At 38.2% G+C, this 22,140-nt stretch overlaps 1 protein-coding gene across 1 annotated transcript; it reads right to left on the bottom strand.

The window, feature by feature from the left end:
- Nucleotides 1–5,161: 5,161 nt before the first annotated feature.
- Nucleotides 5,162–21,872, bottom strand: LOC127217922 (alcohol dehydrogenase 1-like). The gene is made up of 9 exons (XM_051178951.1): nucleotides 21,806–21,872; nucleotides 19,704–19,805; nucleotides 19,000–19,138; nucleotides 17,065–17,149; nucleotides 16,754–16,976; nucleotides 13,150–13,410; nucleotides 9,418–9,553; nucleotides 8,103–8,241; nucleotides 5,162–5,186 (listed from the first exon to the last, which is right to left on the bottom strand). The coding sequence occupies exons 1-9, from the start codon at nucleotides 21,821–21,823 to the stop codon at nucleotides 5,162–5,164; spliced, it is 1,128 nt and encodes a 375-aa protein (XP_051034908.1). The 5' UTR covers nucleotides 21,824–21,872.
- Nucleotides 21,873–22,140: the final 268 nt, after the last annotated feature.

Raw genomic sequence — 22,140 nt, 5'->3', positions numbered from 1 at the left:
ATTCTTCCAGGCTGTGGATCAGGACTCTAGTATTTTCATATAGCATGTGATTCAGGGTATTAGACAAATTCTCCTAATGCCTCATATTTTCCAATAAGTGACTAAGTAAAAAACAAGAAACTGTAATAATAAAAGAAATCCGTATGTATACCCTACTTAAAATAAGATAGAAAGTGGTAAGTCAGTATTATGGTACATTTCATGTGATCTTACACAAAATATTTCACTTGTTTTCCTCAGCTGCCAACTCCCACATTACTGTAACTTGATACAAAACCAAAGTGATTGCCACTTTCAAATCATTTAGCAATTACTTAACAGAACAGTAAGTACTTAAGTATTCTGTCATTGTTTAAGGTGGCCTTTGATTGCCTCAGTTTCAGCTACAGACTGTAATTTCCACTGGATTCTACCAAATCTTACAAATGGCACTGTCTCCAACCTTTGGATTTCTAACACTAGGGCTTTCAGAACCACAGAGTCACAAGCATTTAGTCACTATTTTATTGTGTTGTGCTTTTTGGTGATAGCATTAAAGTAGTCCACAGCCATACCAGTGCTGGAGGTAGTTAAGTTATATCAAGTTAGTTCTGTCAGCTTGGAACTTTCTGTCAAGGAAGACTTAGTGCTGGATGGTGTCACTGTCAGGCACAAGTGTAGTCTTAGTCCTAGTGAATGAAAAGCAGGAAATTAGCAAATTAAAGGCCAGTGTGTGTTAGACCTTGGAGCACACAAACAAGTAAAGCAATGGTAATGCATACACTAAATGAACATTTTATGTTGGGCTCTTTATCTTTGGTAGAATTACATTTCCTGGTTGCCTTGATCCTGTCCCAGAGCATCAGTAGAAGGGGCACCTGGGAGCATCTGCAGAAGCTGCTTCCCTTTCCTGTGTTTTCATGTTCATGGTGTTGTCTTCTCAGTGCCTAGAGCCTTCCCTTCTGGGACCCAGGAGCTGACACCACTAAGATTATATAGGCTTAGATTCCTGAATTGATCCAGTGAGAAGAACAGATTTATAATTCTGAGTAATATGATACACAGACAAAATATTTTTGACAATTACCTCTGACATTTTAAACATCTGGGGCAGTTAGTATTATTATGATGATTATTTGGCCCAAGGATTAAAAACAGCAATACAAAGCCAAAAAGAAAGAAAACAGAAATTCACTGAATCCACTGACAACAGCAGTTACAATGTACCAAATTTATTCCAGTTGGCATTTGAAACTTTCATTTTGTTCTTCTGCACTTTCTTTATGAGGTGTTGGTAAGTGTTCTACTCACAAGTCCCACTGTAGCAGATGAAACCCAACAGTTGCACTTAGGAAGTTCCCTTCAGTACCTTCACTATTTTCAAACTAGGTCCCTATGGGACTCACCCTGCCCTGAACATCTCTTTCTTAATAGGAATGCAAAGTTGCATGGGAATAACTGGGATTTTTTTTTTTTTTTACTTTTGATATTGACTGTCACAAAGATTGGATCATAGGGCACATTATTCTGAACCTGGCCATGTATGGTTGCGGAAGCATCCTACTTGATGCAGTTTGTTCTGTTTGTAGATTGACGTACTTCTAGATATGAAGTTAGAATTCTTTATTGTTCTAGTTAAAATAGCCAAGGATTCCTCTTTACAAGAGGAGATCTTTGTCCTTTTATCTTTTTACACAGATGCCTTATTTCCCAAGTGTAATATTGTTGGGGTAATAGACATGTATGATTTTACATTTTAATAAATATTGCTATGTGGCTGCCAGGAACCGCGAAGATTAATATGACTATGGGGAACACGAGACATAGTGTTAGTAGAGAGATAGCCCTGTACGTATTTTGTAGTTGATCATTGCTAAGTCTTAGAACCATGTCATATGCTTCTTAGACTCAGATTTCTCTTCTGGAAGTTTCTGTTATTGTATATTGTATTGAATTTTTCCTAAATAAGGGAACATGTGGATACTAGAGAGTGTAATTCTTTACCCATCACATATGTTAACAAATATTTTTTTTGCAGATTTGTTGTTGTTCCTGACCCTCCTTTTTCTTCCTCTGTCTTTTTTCCCTCTCTTGTTTTTGTGAGATAGGGTCTTGCTATATAGTCCAGCATTGTCTCAAATCTGGGACCCTTTTGTCTTCACCTTCTGAGTCCTGGAATAACAGCTATGTGCTACATCATCTGGTTGAGTTTGTTGTTTATAGTAAAATCTGCATTTGTGTCAGAATTCAACTAGTAGTGTTATACAAAGGCAGTTTTTAAAACTATTGAATCTCCCACTTTGAGTACATCACAGATTGGCAAATAATCAATTCAAAGCAATATACTTTCAAACTCTGAACATTTTCTTGTTCCCCCACACCCCTACGTCTGTCACTTCTATTATGTTGTTTCACTACTCATGCAGCCACCTGTGTTACAACCACACTGTGAACACCAACTCAGATCTAATGAGTAGATTCTAGGTTGGAAAAATATATATTTATATAATTATTCGCGCAGATATATATATATATATGTATATATATATAAACATATATGTATATTTATTTTCATAACCTATTTAAACCATTCTCCTCATAGTGAGAATTGAGTTGCATCATGTTTCAATGAAAGACACTCAAAGGCAAGGCACTCAGGTTGTTATTAATCATATTTTGTAATAGACTTCAAACTTGATAGCAAAGATTTCCTCACATACAGTGCTATAGTAATGTGGTTGTGTGGTGCCCAGATACTTATGTTGATGCCTAATATGCAGCATGATGGTTTTTGAGGTTGAGATCTTCGGGAAGATCTCCAGCACTCCTGAGTGGAGTGGTACTCTTACAAATGTGTGAGGACAACTGATCCCTAGGCTAAGAAACGTAGGAAGAGAAAGCATTTATGTGCAGGCCAGGAAGCTAGAGCTAGGCAGACATGAGTTCTGATGGTATCTTGAAGCTAGTGTGTAGAATGGTGAGAGATAAATGTTTTTCTTGACCTATAACACCATAAAGCAATAAACAGTTGTGCTCTGTAACCATTACTGTGTGGTACATTTTACAAATGGAAACAAAAAACTGCTGTGAACTTGAAAAACAATGTTTCATAAAATTAATCCCTTGCAGTTGTCTTTATGTTTCAAGTTTTGATCTCTATAAATTCAACTTTTATGTGTAAACATGGATAATTTGTAAGAAAAATCTTCCTCGGTCAGAGAGTAAGGAGACAATAGGTAGAGGTAGGGAAGTCTCTTGGGAAAGGAGCTTGACTTGTGGGAATGCACAGAAGAATGATGGCACAATGCTATCTGCTAATCCATTTAAACCACAACATAGTGAAGATCTTATGTTCGAAGTGTTCCATATTCTGGATAAATGTAAAATTATTTATCTGCAGTTTGAATAGTCCCATAAATACAGGATTCAACCAACAACTTTTAAGTTATCAAAATAAGGTCAGAGCAGCTCCATTTTCAAGTGAGGCCAGAGATATCTGTCCCCACCTCAAAGAACAACAAAGAGTAGATGTCAGTCAACTTAGTAGTAGTCTCTTTGGTTCTTAGTTCTGGATTTGGTACAGACAATTCCATTTGAAAAATGTACATGTATTTAAATGTATCAATTACATTGCCAAACCTAATTACTAGGTCTCATCACTTGTCTCTTCCTTTCTGCTGCTGAGGGTTTATCTCCCTTTAGTTTTCATACTGTTGCAGTTTTTCTGAAGCTCAGAAGAAAACTTCATTTCTAACGTTATTTCCCAAAGTCTTCTTGGCCCTTTCCTGCAATGTGACATCACTATGTGACATTGTTATTCGTCTTTACAACCAACTATGAATCTCTTTGTTTACTTTTTCTTATAATACCTTAAGGCAGCTTGATATGTTTTTTACCAGCATCTGGGTGAAAAGTGTTCTTAAATACCATATTTAGATGATAATTAGCTGGTAATGGGCTGTGGAGAGAGCTCAGTTTGTAAAGTTTTAACTGTGTAAGAATTAGGACTTGAATTCAGATCCCCAGCACCAATGGAAAATTTGCATGTGGCTTGGATGTTGGAAAGAGGTTCTTGGAATTGTGTGTGTGTGTGTGTGTGTGAACTCACATATACAAGTGCATACACATCTACAAAGTCAACATACATGTTTAAAAACTGCAAATAGATATGCAGGGTCTACAAACTTGTTCACACAAGGGCACATACATGTCCAAAAGTACACACACCTGTTTATAAAACTGCACATACAGCTACAAAAGTACACATACCTGTTCATACAAGTGCACATAGATCTCCTCAGAAGAGCATTTGACCCCATGTAACCTCCCCCATTTTATTATCCTTCTTATCTGACCATTTTCTCCTTTTATTCTCCCTCTTGAATACAGTTAGAAATTGAAATCTATTGGAATGAAGTTGTTACTTTAACATTTAAAGGGAATTCTCAGTATAGTTATAACAGCATCGGTAACAAAATGAATGATAAGTGCACATAGGAAATTACCAAATATCAATTTGTGTTTTTTTTAAATTTATTTTATATAACAAAGTCCAATCAATTTGTGTTTTCTTCATGTCTGGATTAGCATTCTTGGAACTCTCTAATCCTATAGCAACCTGTTTGTTAAACACCACAAGTATAACTTGCAGCCCATCTATCACATACTATTATTATTGGAAGTGATGAGTCAGAATTTCAGACTTGCTCTTATTTAAGATAGCAGTTCCATGTTCCCTGACATGCTGCGCTTTTACCCGATCCTCACATATTTCATGAGGAATAAAGTACAGACAGTGGAAAGTGTGGTTGGAAGGCTAAGCTCACAGATCCTGTGTGTACCTGCACAGAAAGATCTCTCTGCTCCACTGAGTTCCTGTGACTGTGGATTCCAGAGAGAAAAGCATGCAAGATGTCACAAGATGTACTGTCCCCAATAGGAAAAATGACCTAGGTCCTTCAAATCAGAAGGAAGGCTGGTACCCACCAGTTCCCCAGCTGAGGTGTGATAGCTCTCGCTTAGGGTTGAAAACACTTTCATAGAAAATCCAGTTTCACGTGGAATGCTTGCATGAGTACTTTATTGTCAGTCCTTCTGAGGAACAAAATCAACGCTGTGATGTGACTGGTGCTGTGATTCAGTGGAGTGGAGGTGTCAGCAGTAGGAAGGAGTCACTATGGTCTCAGAACATCAGGACAGTGCGGATACTGAAATAAGAAACATAAGATGTCATTTGCACATTCTCATGACTCACAGTCCCCATGTGAGTGAATAAAGCATGTATCATAAGTCTCAGTGAAAATCCATCCAGGTTCCCAACTATTCCATGCCTGTCCCTGTGGTCAAAGTCAAGTCCATAAATGGGCAATCTACCTTTTCAGATCTCTCTTGCCTTTTCTCCAGCTCTAAACTCACACAGAACATCTTACTATGACTGTCATTTATATTTTGGTTCATAGTTAGCATTCTTAAATAAGGAAAAGCCTGCAAGCCTAGTGTAAGAAATGTCACAGTGGGCAATGACAGGCATTTATTCTTGCTGCTTGCCACGGAGTTTGCTGAAATTTTTTTAGGTCTTCTTTCATTTAAACTTTATTCTTTTTTTTTCCTTTGGTTTTTTTTTTTTTTTCCAGGACCGATGGAATATATATATATACATATATATATATATATATGTATATATATATTCAGATTCTTATTATTCATATATATTCATATTCTTATTATTTTACATATTGATCCCAGTTCCCTCTTCCTCCCATTCTCCCATTCCCTTCGACCCCCTCCCTCCCATGCCATTCCCCACTTAATCCATAGGGAGGGTTCGGCCATCCAGGAGGGACCATCAAAATCTGTCAAGTCATTTGGACTACTTTCTAGGCCCTCTCTCCTGCCTCTAGGATAAGCTAGTATGTTATGAGTAGGTTTTTCCTGCCAGACTGGACACACCATGGCGCCAGCCCCAATTAACACACAGAGATACTGGATTAGATATAATTCTGTTGGCCAGTTAATATTTTCTCATTGGCTAGCTCTGTCTTAATTATTAACCAATTTCCCTTAATCTAAATGTTTCCACATTAACTCATCTTACCAGAGAGTGGGGCTGCCATTCTGCTTTCTCTAGTCTCTACATGCTGACTCCTCCCTACTACTTCCTCGAATCCTCCTTGTCTCCTAGTCCTGCATATCTTGCTTTCATATTGACCAACAGTGCTTTATTAATTAACCAGTATGAGAAACATATACAGAATGACATCTCCCATCATCTCCTCTTTTCTGTCTAAATAAAAAGAAGGGTTTTAACTTCAACAAAGCAAAATATATAGCACAACACTTATCAAGTAAGAATCACAGTTAATAATAGTTCGTCCATTAACATTTAGCAAGATTTGAAGACAATATTCCATCATCTATCCTATCTTTGTGTGTCTAAAGTCTATGTAACATATCTTTAATTTTAACTAAGGAAAAGTATAACCATAACTATTTGTCTTCAACTCCCTCAAAGACCACAGAAGGATAATATATAAACTAGAAATGACAGAGACATCTTGCCTGATCCGTCACTTGAAGTTCTTCTGTAATATTCCATCTTTAGCCTATAGCCATAGTATGTTTGGCAGACTTCTCATCAAATTAGGAAACTTTAAACTGTCCATCTGTATTGGCAGGTTGACAGTCATTTTTCTCTGTGTCCTGCAGACTGTCTGGTAGACTCTTTCATGAAGCAGGAACTCTGTAGCAGTGACTTTCCTGTGGGTCCTCACTCCAGTTTATACAACATAAAGTCTAACAGTCTAGAGAGGAGAAGTATCTAGTCCAAATGGCTAGTCTTGCCATATTGGAGGCAAACTCTATAATGTTTTCTTTAATGTCCATCCTTCTTTCTGATGCAGGTGGTTTTGCCAGGAACAGTTATGTCTCACGGTCAAGAAAAACCCTAAACCATTTTAAATGCCATATCCTGTAGGTCTCTGAACAGTTTGAAGAATGCCTATTTATCTCAAATATATCTCTATTATCTAGAAATCCTAACTAACTTAACTATAAGTTTTGACTATTATAGGTAATTGTCTAAAATCTGCACTAAATTATACATTACATTTCTAACTGAGTTATATAAACACAATACCTAAACAAGATGCGGATTGGATACTCCATTCGATTTGAAGACTACAGTAGATGGTATGCTACTGTGTGAAGCTATGAACAATCCTTTCCTGGAGTGTTATGGTGTGATAATTCTTCATGGGACTCTTAATCTCAGGGTCATAGGTTTGTGCCCCCACATTGGGCGCCATATGTTAAGAGTAGGTTTTTCCTGCCAGCCTGAACACACTGCGGTTCCAGCCCCAATGAACACACAGAGACACTGGATTAGATATAATTCTGTTGGCCAGTTACTAGTTTCTTATTGGCTAGCTATGTCTTAAAAATTAACTCATTTCTATTAATCTGAATGTTTCCACATGTCTCATCTTACCGGAGAGTAGGGCCAGCGTTCTGCACTTTCTAATCTCTACATGCTGACTCGTCCCTACTATTCCCTCGAATCCTCCTTGTCTCCTCATCCCGCCTTTCCTTCTTTCATTAGCCAACAGTACTTTATTGATTAACCAGTGTGAGAAACATATTTACATCTCCTGTCACTGGTATCCCTCCATGGGGAATGTGCTCCCAACCCCTTTTGTGCACCAGGGACACTTCCTGGTTCCACTGTCAGAATAACCATAAATTGCCCAAGCCCTTCAACTGAGATCCAAATTCAGGGGGGTCTGAGTGGTCCAATGCTGGTTTCCTAGCTACCAGTCTGGGGTCCATGAGCTGCCCCATGTTCAGGTCAGCTGAATGTGTGTGTCTCTGCAGCCTAGAAACTTCATCCTAAACAGCAGCACTATAAGGTAGGCTATCATCATATTTCGTCCATTTTAGAAATGTGAAAACTGACGCTTAGGTTTCAAAATTGCCCAAACTCACACATCTGTGCGTAGAGCCTGAATTGGTGACAGAAGCCCATATTTGCCCCTATGCCAACCCTCCTTATTTTCTGTTATCCATATCCCCTGTCATTAAAATATTTTTCCCCACCAACCCCCTATAAATATATTGTTAAAGCTTGCCTCTTTCCTGCGTGAAGCAGATCAAATGCTTCATTTATGTTTTCAAAAGGTAAAACATGGGTGATTAATGGTTCCAGTGGAATCTTCTTAGCCATAAAGTCAGCCACAAGTTTGGGGATGGCATCTTTACTCTTATACCCTGGAAGGAGAGCAGCATCACTGTGAGATGTAGTCACTGCAGGCCGGGGAGTTAGACAGGAGACATCCCAAGGCACCAAAGGTCCTAAAAGTGCAGAAGTCCAGAGGCTCCAACTCCTCCTGCCCTGCACCAACATTCTCATGATGTCACCTGACACACAGGGCCTCTGGCCAATGAGGGCCACTTATTAGTTCTTCCAAGGGAAATTACATTGCAGATGTTTGTATTCAGAGGAAGGGGGCTGCCAGATTCAGGTAGCATAGGCTTAAACTCTGCCTTGGGTTTTCTGCATCCTATGAGGCATTTTGGGGCCCCTCAAAAACACAAGAGGAAGCAGGCTGGTTTGTGGGGACAGGGAAGCCTGTCTTGGGATTTCATGAATCAGTTCTTGGTGTAGAGAGAACAGTGATTTTCAAGTTTTTAAAACATGTTGTCTTCTAATATCTGAACGTTTATGTATAAAAGGGAAGAAATTGAGAATTTGAACCATAAACCTGAGGAGAAATGGCTTAGTTAATAAAGTCCTTTGTTTGTTTGTTTTCTGGCATAATATCTTTATTGATTATCTGGGAATTTTACATAATGCACTCTGATTACAATATCTCCCCAGTCCTCTTGGGTTCACACCCTGCCATACTTGTGGCCTCTCCCAAGGGAAAAATATACCAAGTTCAATTTGTGTTGCCCTACACTCACTGTAGTGTGGTCAAAGTCCCTTCCCACCTCTACCCCATCAAAAGCCACCAACTGTGAAGTTCTATACTTCAGAATCCCTGGTATAACTTTAAGAGTTCATTTCAATAACTTCAGTTCTCTGGAATAGTTTGGGAGTGGGCTTGTAAGAGGCAGAGGGAGGGGTTGCCACAGGAGGGGAGTATGATCTTTAGAATAAAAAAAAAACAAACAGAGAAAACATAGTAAATATAAAAAGATGATTCAGTGCTGGGGGAGCTTGTAATTCCAGGTCTGGAGAGAAGAACTGGTAGATTCCTGGGACTGGCTGGCCAGGACATCTAACCTGACTGTGAGCCTCGGGCCACTGTGGCCCCCTGTCTCAAAGAACAAGACAGATGGCTCCCAAGTAAGGACATCAAATGTCCTGTGACCTCCAAACACATCCACATGTCCACCCTGACAGAAGACAAGCAGAACTTGATCTTAGCTATAAATACATACCACCAAATATTGCTCCTTTCCAGGTGCGACCCAGCAACAGCAACATGGGGTTCACCGAGAGGTTTTGGGCGTTAGGAGGTACCCCCACAATGACACTTACACCATAAGCTGCATGGCAGCTTAACAGGGCAGACATCTGAAATAAAAGCAATATTTAAAGTAGATTCTCTTGTGGTGTCTACTCACAATACACAGTTTCATGGCATATGAAGGAATTGCAGAAAACATTTTTGAATAAAAGAGTGAATGAATGAATTCATGTTTAATTCTTCCTGCAAACTAATAAAGAAGCAATTCTCATTATGAGCATGGAAAGTTTGGGGTTAACAAGGAGAATATTGTTTCCTTATCACATTACTCTCAGGTAATGCATGAATAGGCTAATTCTCTTTTCACTTGTTGATTTATTATAATTTTGAAGCTTGCACTCTGAGCCAGAAATTTTGATGATGAAGATGTAATGATGTGAACATGAAAAGTTCTCTCTTATCCATTTGCCAAGCTCTTATCCATTTGCCAAGTCCCTACTCTGGTGCTCATATAAAGAACAGGCATGCATTAGTTGGTTTTGCCTCCAAAGTATGCATTGATTTGATGTTATTCTGTTGTCTGTAGACATCCAGGAAGTTTTAATCTCTTAGTTCGTTTTTTAAAATGTTCAATAATAGAAAATGATTCAGAATCCTACAAGGTACCTGACGACTGATCTTTTGATTTTGACTTTTAGAAAACCAGATGTCTTTATAACATGTGGGTATCAGAATTTTGGATCTTCAAATCAACTGACAAGCCAGTTTAAGATGAGCAAATAGGGAAAACAGAGAGTGAATCACAGAAGAGTTATGTCCCTGGGAAAAGCCAGAACCCTCAGCTTAGAAGGACTCTCTGTCCAAAGAGGAGATGCTATCTTCTCATGGATCTTCTATCATCTATGGTATCTTGTCTCAGTTCAACACTGAAAAGAAGGTCCTTCTCAGGGTACCATAGCCATTCACTATAACGATCTCTGTCAAGGCTTTCCAGAGAGCCCCAGTAATGGTGATCTGTTAGGTCTCTAACGATCATTTATCTAGAATTTTAGAGATCTCTTGTTGGGTGAGATGTAACTGGGGAAGTATTCTCTAGCAATTGATGGCATTTACAATATTTGAAAGTAACATTATGTGTATTTCAAAAGAGCAAGGAGTGAAATTTTAGCAATAATATTTCTTATCATCACACCCAGCCCACCTTAACTGAGTGCTTTCTACGTGGTAAGTGCGTCCATGGTAAGTAAGTATGTTATATGCACAAAGCCCATGTAGATTATAAACATGCCTAACAAATGTATATCTCTTCAATTAGGGTATATGATAGAATCTAAATCAAAAGCATCACTTTGATTGTGGAGAATGTTTGAAACACAATATCAAACTTCTGTAAAAGTTTTTTCAGTTAAACATCTGATGTGTGCACTTCTCTGCATCCTTGTATCTACAATTGTATAATGACTAAGGATTTCCGCCTGCTGCTGGTCTTGTCCTGCTGTGCCAGCACCAAGTAGCACTCAGAAACCCTGTATTAGGTATAAATGCTGTAGGCCAGTTACTTGTTTCTTATTGGCTAGCTCTGTCTTATGTATTAACCCATTTCTATTAATCTAAGTATTTCCACATGGTCTCATCTTACCGGAGAGTGGGGCAGGACCTCTGGTTTCTCTGGTCTCTCCATGTTGACTCCTCCCTACTACTTCCTTGAATCCTCCTTATCTCCTAGTCCCACTTATCATGCTTTCCTATTGGCCAACAGTGCTTTATTCATTAACCAATAAGATAAACATATTTAAAGAATGACATCTCCAATCACAAGTGCTATCTTTAAGGGGAACACAACATGAAGTCACTGTTTCAGCCATTTGCTGTGCATATTATTAAAATCATAACTGTATTAGCTTTTTAATTGAACATAAAGATGGGCCACACTAATCCATTTCCTCACAGTTGCTTTAACAGCAGAAAAAGGTTGTGTTTTCTTATGTGATGTAAAGGGAGTTCTTGTTCTTTTTTTCTTCTTTATATTACATATTTTGAATGTTTCATTAAGTTGTTTATTTTTTGATGCAGTTCCTTCTATTTACTTTAGTCAGAGGTGACAGTACTTTATTAGAACAGTAATAGTTGCAAATTCTGAAAGATGTGATTCCTATAAAAATAATAAACCTGAGCCATTTGTCAGAGCTGCAGAAAGGGATATTCCAAAGAGATTTTTAAAAGTGTAGAATTCTAGCTGAGGAATTCAACGACAAGAAAAATGCATTTATGTAATGTTTTATATTTTGGAAGACCTGTGACATGTCTATAATAATTTTGACTTTGAAAGCATATTGTACAAATATTTCTTCTTTTGTTGTTAGATGAACATAACAAAAGAAGAGAAAAAACATTTTCTTTGGTGGATAGTTTTTTATTTCACTCTAGCTTGAAAATTTGTAATCTTACCATGAGTTGTATGACAGTTCTTTGTGCTTAGTATTTCCCAATAGCTGATGAATCTTTCATTCAGTGATGATATATTACCCTTAACTTGGTTTTTTAATAATCCAAAGTTGAAGATGTATGTGGATATGTACATATACTTTTGCATGCATTAATACACACACACACACATATATATTTCTTTGCCTAGAGCTTGTCAGATTATATATTGAATTTCTTTAAGAGTTTTAATAAGGGCAAGCAAAATGGGATTGAAGTACTTATCTCATTTGATTAAGATTTTCTATGTTACTGAAATTTTTTTAACAGTAATTCAAATGGTAAGTGGTATAGTTGGCTATTATTACACCTGTACAATTTGTTATATGGAGCTCATTAGTTATTTTTTGAAAATAATGCATAGGTGATTACCATAGATATTACCAACTACTGTTTATTTAAAACCAAGTTTGTTCTTAGTCTCTGGTATAAGTATTGTAGAGGAGGCTAAGCCACAGAGTGTAAGATGAAGAGTGAATTCCTGATGTTCCATGCTAAGACACACTGTTATGCTTTCTTTAATATAACTAAACGCAAAAGAAAATCTCTGGAGTTGTTTTCTGCTAATATATACATATATTGAAAAAAAGAGTATATTTTGATTTTCTTAATATTCTTGTTGACTCTTATACAAGGAACATTTTTTAACTTGATTTAATAAAAATGTTAATTTTTAAATATGCATTTTGTAAAAAACCTTTTTCAGTTAAACAGTAATGACTTTATGTTTAGTAATGTAGTCAAACCCATGAAAAAACATACATCTTTAATGCCTCTTTTTCTGTCGTGTGATATTTGCTGTTTTTTCTAGCACTTTCAGTTGACATGGGGAATTTTAGAAACATCTGTATAATGAAGTGTTTGATAGGAGACTTCTGTCCACAGTTCTCCCAGCTTAAAACAATAACTCTAATATTTTAAAATTTTAATTAGCCAGTGTTCACAGTACCAGTTAGGGAAGCTATTTCTGTTTACAATTTACTTCATGTTGTTAAATATGCTGATATTTGAGATGTAATGCTTACGTTTTTTTCATTTAAAAATGGTTTTCTCCTAAAAGAAACAAACACACAACAACAAAAAATAAATCTGAATTAAGAAACAGGAGATGGAAAATTACTTCTCAAAAATAGATTTCTAAATAAGATTTCTATTTTGCTGTCCAGGGAATATAATAGATGACAGATGGACAGATCTCAAGGCATGCCACAGTACATACCATGGTGTCCAGCCGACCGATTACTTCAAAGGAAAAGTCCACCCCTCCATCGGTCATTTCCTGGAGCACCTCCTCAATGGGTTTGTTGTAATCTAGAGGGTTGATGCACTCGGTTGCACCCAGTTCTTTGGCCTTTGCAAACTTGTCTTTGTTGATGTCCACAGCAATGATCCTGGCTGCTCCAGCTGTTTTACAGCCAATGATGACAGACAGACCGACCCCTCCAAGGCCAAACACAGCACAGCTGGATCCTGGGGTCACCTGTGTTTTCAGAAAATACAAAGATGGATGGAACAGCGATTGGTAGAAAGTGCTCCAGGGTGCACAGGCACCTACTTTGTCCTCTCTCATGGCTACCCAGACTTCATTCCATCTGCTGGTGAAACCTCTTCTGGTCATAGTTGCTCAAAGTGGAGCATCATTGGACCTCAAATTTTATGAAATATTAGCCATAACTGGAGAGGTTTCCTCCTATCTACCAATTAGTCGGATTATCTGCAGGAGCAACCCCATTCCTATTCCAATGGGAAACCACAGTTGACACCAGCTGGACTGGATGATTTTTGAAATCGACACAGAAATGACATTAATCTTTAAGAGCCACACAATGGCATCTTACACTACAAAAACGCAATTTGTATAAATGAAATAATTGGTCAAGGTTACTCCAGGAGATTGCAGTGTAATCAAGCTACCTTTCCATCAAGAAGTCCTTGTCAGTTGTCACAAGCAGGGTAATTAGAGCAGAAGAAGGCTGGAAAGCATTAAGAAGTCATTTGTGGCTTAAAGCAACAGGAAGGTGGATATGAAACTTTAAGGAAATCCAGCATGAGCCAATGTAATCTTTATGGGATTTTAACGGCAATTTATTTATTTATTTATTTATTTATTTATTTATTTATTTATTCTTATTTTACATATCAATCCCAGGTCCCTCCAAGTCCCTTCTTCCCTCCCTCTCTCCTACCCTCCCATGCCCCAGGACCACCCTCCTATCCCATTCCCCCACCCACTCCACATGTAGGCTGATGCCTTCCTTCAGGAGTAATCTAATTCTGTCAAGACATTTGGTGTAGGGACTAGGCCCTCCCTCCTGCTTCTATGGGCATTTTTTTTTAAATCTTTGAGCATATAGTGACTTTATTGTTGGTGTTCAGGGAAATGAAATGATATAAATTATATCCTATATCACAAAACAACATACCTTCCTATTCATTTAAAATTTTCTTTTTTTATCTGTAAAGTTTAGTATTTGTATTTTCTTGCTAAATCATTACAATGGTCTTTTTACTCTTTGTTTATTATTTCAAATACTCTTTATACAGGGGTGCCATTAATCCCATTTCACCAATTATTCTGCTCACAGTTTCAGTTTTAAAATCATGGATCAGATCATGGATCAGAAGTTCTTTTTTTTTTTTTTTTTGTTATTGTTGCTATAATTCTGTTGGCTAGTTACTAGTTTCTTATCGGTTAGTTCTGTCTTAACTATTAACCCATTTCCATTACTCCAAGTGTTTCCACGTGGTCTTATCTTACTGGAGAGAGGGGCTGGAGTTCTTTAAAGAAGCAAATGAAAAGTACGAAAACAAATTTTCTCTTAGTGGTGTCTATTGTAAAATTCATCCTTCACACATTCTTAAATACTATGGGGTACATCACTACGTTCTACCTTGCCTAGAAAAAAGCAAGTCCTTTGATTGTGATAGAAATGATAGCCATAATGTACTCTTGTTTCAGACTCAGCACACACTTTGAGAAAAGTTCTAGTCTTTCCTTTACTAACAGCAAGCAACAAAAATTTAGGTAAATAGCTTCATCTTAGGGGAGTTACATTCATAAAATCAAAGCCAATGCTAGATGTTGCAACCACTGGGAAGAAAACTATTTTTAAAAATTATTGCCTAAAATCATCACCTTTAGTGAGTGTGTGCTTGCATACATGTATGTGTGCATAACTGTGTAGTTTTGTCAGTAGGGAAGAACAGGGATGAGGTATTGAATATAAGAAATGCTCTGCTAAACTCTCTTATGTCTTTTAGGACCCACTCAGTGGTGGGCCTGGTCCAGGTCTATGGAGTGAGGCTAGGAGAGAGCAAACTAATTGCTCTGACTGAATCAGTACCTAACAGAATCTATCATGACTGCTACAACAGAGTGTTGTGTCTTTCCAACTATAGAATGAGTGACTATATGTGTTCCCAGATCTAAAATATGGTGGTGATATTGAAAATAAACATAGAATGTATTTATTGAATGTGAAACATTTATTTTCTCTTAAATCACTATCAGCATAATTTTCATTATGCATTTAAATTCCTTTTGGTCTTAATTTTATATTCATAATTTAATCAACACCTTATACCGGTGAAAATATCATAGGAGAATCCTAGAGTAATAGACCAATGTTTTAAAGGCTCTGCTGACAACTTGCTTAGGAAATAATATGTCAGAAAAAGTAGAGTTTAGCTAAAGGATTAATGTCTTTAACATTATCATAGGTAGTCCAGTAAGTAGCTGTGTCAGAAACTGTAGGGAAAGATGTACCTCTAGTACAATTAAAGTCTAGGTTTTCTGGGAAAATGTTTCTGTTAAGGTTTGTTGACAATCCTCTTGACAAAGAAGACACCCCTGGCCACAGCTGGCTGTTAAAGGTCACGCCTCATCCAGGTGTTCTTTCAAGGGACATCAGGCAGTTCAGAGAGTCTGCACAGGTCACAGGGCCACTAAGTCCTGGTTCATCACTAAGCCTGGGTTTCTTTATAGGAAAGTTCCACCATTGAGGCAATTTGGTTTTCAGTAACAGTGTTGGTGTATATTTTTAAAAAACCAACGTTCATCCTAACCAAGCCCTGTGAGTGTGAGTGCCAGTAGGAGGCCTGGTCAATCTATAGGGCCTCTGATTGTGGATTGGTATGTATTCCTAGTGCACTAGTGGACGTTGGGAGCACATTCCCTCTGATGGAATACTCTCTCAGCACAGAGGCATGGGGGAGCACCTAGGCCTTCCCTGAAATGATGTGACAGACTTGGATGATCCCCATGGAAGGCCTGACCCTCCATGGGGAGTGGATGAGGTGTGGGATGGTGGGGGTCAGTGGGGGGCTTGGGAAGATGCTAGGGAGTGCGAACTGGGAGTGATATGTAAAGTAAGATTGTTTCAAAAAATAAAAATAAAAGTCTCCTTTGCCATGCTTTTCTAACTTGGGCTCTCTTTAGAGATAATAATGATGGCATCACCACTTTATCAACCTACCATATGTCCCAGATGACCAAATCTGACAGTTTCTGACTCTTTAAAACACCTTTAGTTGCTCAAAGTGAATCTTGGGACTGAGACATAACAGAGCATAGCAGACAACATGCTACGGCTCAAGATCTATATGTCTCACATAATTTCTATGAGAGAACAGTTTCTCTTTGAACTATTCAGACTGGGTCCATACTATTATAGAGAATTTCTTGAGTGTGTGAAGTGATTTCTCACTGGAGTTGGAGAGGCTTATTTCTCTTCTACAAAAACACGCTCGATTCCTTGAGCAATTGCTGCCCTTCTGGTCCTCCAGTATGCATGGGCTTATTCATAGGCCACAGTTCATCTTACCTTGGCGACTTTGACAGCAGAGCCATAGCCGGTTGAGAACCCACAGCCGATGAGGCAGACTTTCTCGAGTGGTGCAGCTCCGTCGATTTTAGCCACTGCTATCTCATCTACCACAGTGTACTGCGAGAACGTGCTGGTGCCCAGGAAGTTATGGATTGGCTTTCCTCTGCAGGTAAACCTGGTGGTGCCGTCCAGCATGGTCCCTGAGCGTCTACCATATTGGATGTTAAAACACAGGCACAACAAGTCATGAGACAGAATAAAAGCAGTGTGTTGCGTAAGTGTGCAAGAAGACATTAGAAACATACCTTTTTTTTCTAGACAAGTTGTTTTCTGGTTGCTTAGAACTCTTGCATTTCCCACACTGGGGAGAGACGAGAGGGATGACTTTATCACCTGCAGGGAAACAACAAATCGACTTCAGTGTCTGTCCAGGAACTAATGAAGCAAGCACATGAGATCCACACGTAGAGACACGTGTCTTTGAAAAGTCACCTAGTGATAGGACATGACCGCACTATAATTCATGGGTCGTTACCTCCCAGCCTTGCTATTCATCCAGGTTTATATGTGCCTGAAGATCTCCAAAGAGAAAGAGGAGATGTCCATCAATAGCAGTTAACCTTGTTGTGTGCCTTTGTTTGTTCTTGGGGACCTTATACATATTAATTTAATCAAACATGCATATTCTCACTGCTAAGCATAAATATATACCTTAGTGGCAATGAGTTTCCAACTTACTATGTTAGCATAGGATGTTGGAGAGAGTGACATTTTGTCTAATAGTTACAATAAAAATAAAATAAAACAAACACAACATAGAACATATATTATATTCATGATAAATTAAAGTTGATCATAGCATAAAGTTAAAATGAGAACATCAATAGCGAATTTTTACTTTTAAAAAGATTTCTATGGTTTTTATGTTTCATGTATTTATGACACTTGTGTGGGGGGTGCCCTAAGAGGCCAGCAGGTGGGTTGGGTCCCCTAGATTTGGAGTACAGATCATTGTGAAATGTCAAACTGGGAGTTCTAGTAGAAAATGATGTGTCTTTAATCAAATACTCATTTCTCCATCACCTAGGGTTTGGCATTTCAAAGTGACTGTATTCCTCTTAGTGTTAATGAATACTTAAAATAATAATCCCAGCTGTCTTTGGAGGAAGTAAATTAAAGTGTGACAAGAAGGGACAACTTACTTTGGAAATAAAAGTTGACCTCTGCTCTTTTAGATAATTTTTATTGAATTTTCATTTTGGGGGGGGCTATAGAGAAAGCATTTTGTTAAGTAAATCAGTTTTTGTCAACCAAATGCAATTCCAAAAGCTTGACTCTGGCCAGACTAGTCCTTTTCTTACCTCCTGATTATTTGGAATGAAAGAGATGTCTGACTCTACTGGCTGAAGTGATCTCCTTGGAGATGAACATAAAGTCCGTTTTTCTATCATGTGTGCCAGTTGTTATTGAACCACATAAATAGCTTGATTGTTATGATTCGCAGATGAAATGAATGTGATGTGACTCATGGGAGTTTTATTGTTACTCACCCTTTACCTCTGAAAAGTGAAACTTAAATTAAAACCATGGAAATCCTGCTAAGTAATGTGCAATCTAGTACTATCAGCTGCAATCAGTGATAATAAAATATTTGAGTACGGAGGCCTTGGCCATGCTTTTCCCCCTGGAGTTTCCCCTTACATTTTATTTTCCTTTATTCAAGAAGGAAGCACATGTGGGAGAAGAGGAAGCCATCGTGTTGACGCAATGTAGTTAAAACTACTATTTCCTGCAAGTGGGGTAACCTGCCAAGGGGAATCTTGCAACGGAGGCAAGCAGTAGGGTCCCTGACCTCAGCACAGAACAGCGTCTGTACATGTAGGCACTCAGATCCCGGGCCTGCATGTTCTGACCTTGCCCCTTTTTATGTCTGTTGGTTCTTGAAAGTCTGCAGCACTCAGTGATATTAACGAAGAAGTTAGCAGACTGAACGCCACACTTATGGTCACAATGCTTCCTCATTGTCACATTGGAGACCCTAAATTGATGCCTGACATCTACTATATAATAAATAGACGCTGAAAGGAAAAGGCATGCTTAAAAGTAACAGGACTGAGGCATGAGGTGAGCAGGGGGAGAGAACCTTCTGTCACCCTCTGCCAGCTCTCATGTCTCCTACTGCCTAGGCGTCCTCTCTTAGGCATCAAACCAAACCCAAGCCTCAAGGGTAAGGGATTCTGTACCTGGTTTCACAGAAGTCACCCCTTCTCCGACGCTCTCCACAATACCGGCTCCCTCGTGGCCTAAAACTGCAGGAAGAGGTGTGACAAAGTTTCCACTAATCACATGATCGTCTGATCGGCAGACCCCGGTGGCCACCATCTATAAATTAGACATGCAGTTCACTTAGCGAAGTTCGCCACTGTGGGGTTTAACACACTGTTCTGAACCTGTGCTTTCAAAGAGTTGGCTAACATTCCCCATTGATTCCAAATTCAAATATTCCACTTAGGTCCAAGGTTTTCTCGTGTTTATACCTATCTTTTCCCCAATAAACAGCTTAAGCATCAATGATCATCTTGTGAGTAATTGACCCTGAGATATGTATTTTATACAGTATACAAAAGTGCATGCTGGCTATGGAAATAGAAATAAGAAAAAAGCACGTAGAAATTACCTAATATTAATGGCTTTTTGGATATTAATTGCTTTTTGGAATCAAGATGCTTAGCACTTTAGAAATACAAAATATTTACATTGTTTTCAGGGATTATTTTAAACATATTTTAGTCACTTCAAACTTTTAGCAGTTGTTATCAATAGCTTGCATTAGTAACAGATTCATTCATTGTGAGGACAAGCTTCTTAAAGGGGCTGTTAATGGAGTTTTGGATGGGCCTCATGTTTTCTGAGTTTTTCAAACCTAGATGGTCAAAGGGGGAGTTACCTTAATGCGAACTTCATGGGCCTTGGGGGGTGCAACTTCTATCTCCTCTATAGAAAATGGCTTGTGAGTTTCCCATAGCACAGCTGCTTTGCACTTGATTGCCTGGTAGATAAAGCATTACTTCATCTTTGCTGCAGAATTTTCTTTGTCCCACCATCCTCCTCAGCCCAAAATAAACACACAGAGAAGCTGTATTAACTACTAGGCTGTTGACTGATGGCTTGGCTTTTTATTGACTAGCTCTCTCTTAATTATTAACCCGCAACTACCAATCTATGTATGTCTACATGGTCTTGCCTTACTCCGTGGAGAATGCTACTCCTTTTTGGTCTACATGGCAACTCCCTTTGGTGGGCTCCCTCTGCCTTTCTTTCCCAAAAATTCTCATCTCGGAGACCCACCTACCTTTGTGCATCTATTCACCAACCACTGTTTTATTCATCAACCAGTAAAGAAAACATATATTCTGAAGGACATCCACCATCACATCTCTGAGGAGATCACTGCTCCATGAGATCTGTCCTGGGATCTGCCACTCACTGTTTCATAGAAACAGACTCTTCTCATTTACAAATGTCTAAAGGACCCTTAAAAATGGGTGACCCTTAGCCCAAGATGAGGAAAATTTAACTAAATGTAATGCACCTAGATGAGTTGGAGTATGCTCTTTCAGGCCATGCTTGTACTATTTTTTTTCTTGATAGTCACTGGTCCTGTTCTAAAAGAGGTTGTTTGACCAAAATTATTGGATATATGTTTAATTTTAAATAATAATTATTAATTTATTTTTGAAGTGCCGAGGACACAACCCAGAATTTTGTGCATTCAGGCAAGTACTCATTCACAGATTTACCCTGTAGCCTTTGACTTTGTGAGACAATAGTCTAATAATCAACCCAGCCCAACCTTGAACTTGGAACAGAAAGGTTTATGATTTCAGAGATGTTCTAATATACCTGGCTATAATATTATTTTGCTGTTCTAGGCAATATAAAAACAAACCACTGATCACCACAGTGCTGTTATTGACCTTGTACCTGAGAGCCTGGGATTCCCTGACCCCTCAATTCTTGTTTGGTTGATATAATTGGTTTCCACTTAACTTTGTCAGTCATTCTTTTGTCCTAACTACATTTCCTTGAGATATAATAAGCAATCTTATTCATAACCATGATATGAATCAGATAAAAATACTGACGCCTGGTCCCTTCTGTGACTCTCAACCCATCATTTCAATATGAATGGCGCCACACTGTGTATGCAGAAGCCTCAGCACATTCCTACACCCAGTTCTCACTGTGAGCTTTTGGAAGTTTACCCACTCCTAAAATGGCACCTGTGCCATATGGTTTTATATATAGCACATATGGTTTTTTATATATAGCACATATGGTTTTATAATTAAGGAATGAGACATCACAAATCAGTATTAATGATGAGTGCATGTGTGTCCTGATACTAAACACACATTGAACAAAGTACTGTAGCTTGTGGAAACTTAGTACCATATGTATGTATTCATAGTTTTGACAGTTTTTCTTAGGGCTAGGGACTGTTGTATAGAATTTCTAGAAATTTTGTGAGCCTTCCAAATCCAAATTGCATAGTTATGTAATCTTATTGTAGGCGATCCTAATGCTTTGAAACCAATCCATTTTTTTGTCAGAAATTTATCTAAAGTTTACATGGACTGTTTCACTAAGTTCCCTGAGTCAACCCTAACCCTGTTATGATACTCTGGTCAGACTTACTTTTGCTGTTTTCATCTAAAAATATAGGATTATAAAGACTAGCACACTATTAGTATCTTGATACAAACAGAAACTTTCCATAATAGATCTTTTTAAAACTTCCTAACAAAATAGTCACAGTTGGCTGAGAATAAATTCCCCCTACGGCAAAGTTAAAGAGGAAGTGAAGATGTCCCCAGACCTGGATTCTATGCACTCTTGTGAAATATATTTTGTAGCAGTCTATTTGCACTGTAGCCCAGTGCATATGCTGTACTGTAAAATAGTTTCACATTGTATTTCAGTGCATGCTATTTCTAAGTTTTGCATATTAAGGAGAATATATTTCTAACAGTAAGATGTTTTTCTTACTTTTCCAGCTGTGCTCATGCTGTCTGTCCTTGCTGCTGTCTGTAGATTGATGGGTCCCTGTAGGCTTCCTCCCTCTTCCAGTGTGCCAGGCCAAGTTTGTACACAAATTTTGTTAGCTGTGATGTCAGCTGATTGCACATTAATCTGACTCTGTATGACACTCCCATCTGTTTATTCTTGTTGCAAGTTAAGTAGAAACAAAGTTCGCTGGTCTATCAAGGAAACTTTGCTCTGGGGATGTGCTTTTGAGAATATTTTGTTTTCATTAGGTTAAACAATTTCTTTCTCTTCAATCTCCACCTTTCTCCATCCACTTTTTCCTTTTCTCAGTCAGG

This window comes from Phodopus roborovskii, unplaced genomic scaffold (genome assembly GCF_943737965.1).
Source record: "Phodopus roborovskii unplaced genomic scaffold, PHOROB, whole genome shotgun sequence".
NCBI classification, from domain to species: Eukaryota; Metazoa; Chordata; class Mammalia; order Rodentia; family Cricetidae; genus Phodopus; species Phodopus roborovskii.
The sequence above is the reverse complement of the archived record's forward strand: the minus strand, read 5'-3'. Positions and strand labels throughout refer to the sequence as shown.

Bases quoted from the DNA above. Each gene is read 5' to 3' on its own strand.
- LOC127217922 (XM_051178951.1), bottom strand. The intron at 19,139-19,703 runs GTAACTCCCCCT...TCTAATTTATAG, and splicing joins CCCATGAAGTTCGCATTAAG to ATGGTGGCCACCGGGGTCTG. The intron at 13,411-16,753 runs GTAAGATGAACT...CTGAAAACACAG, and splicing joins CTGCTGTCAAAGTCGCCAAG to GTGACCCCAGGATCCAGCTG.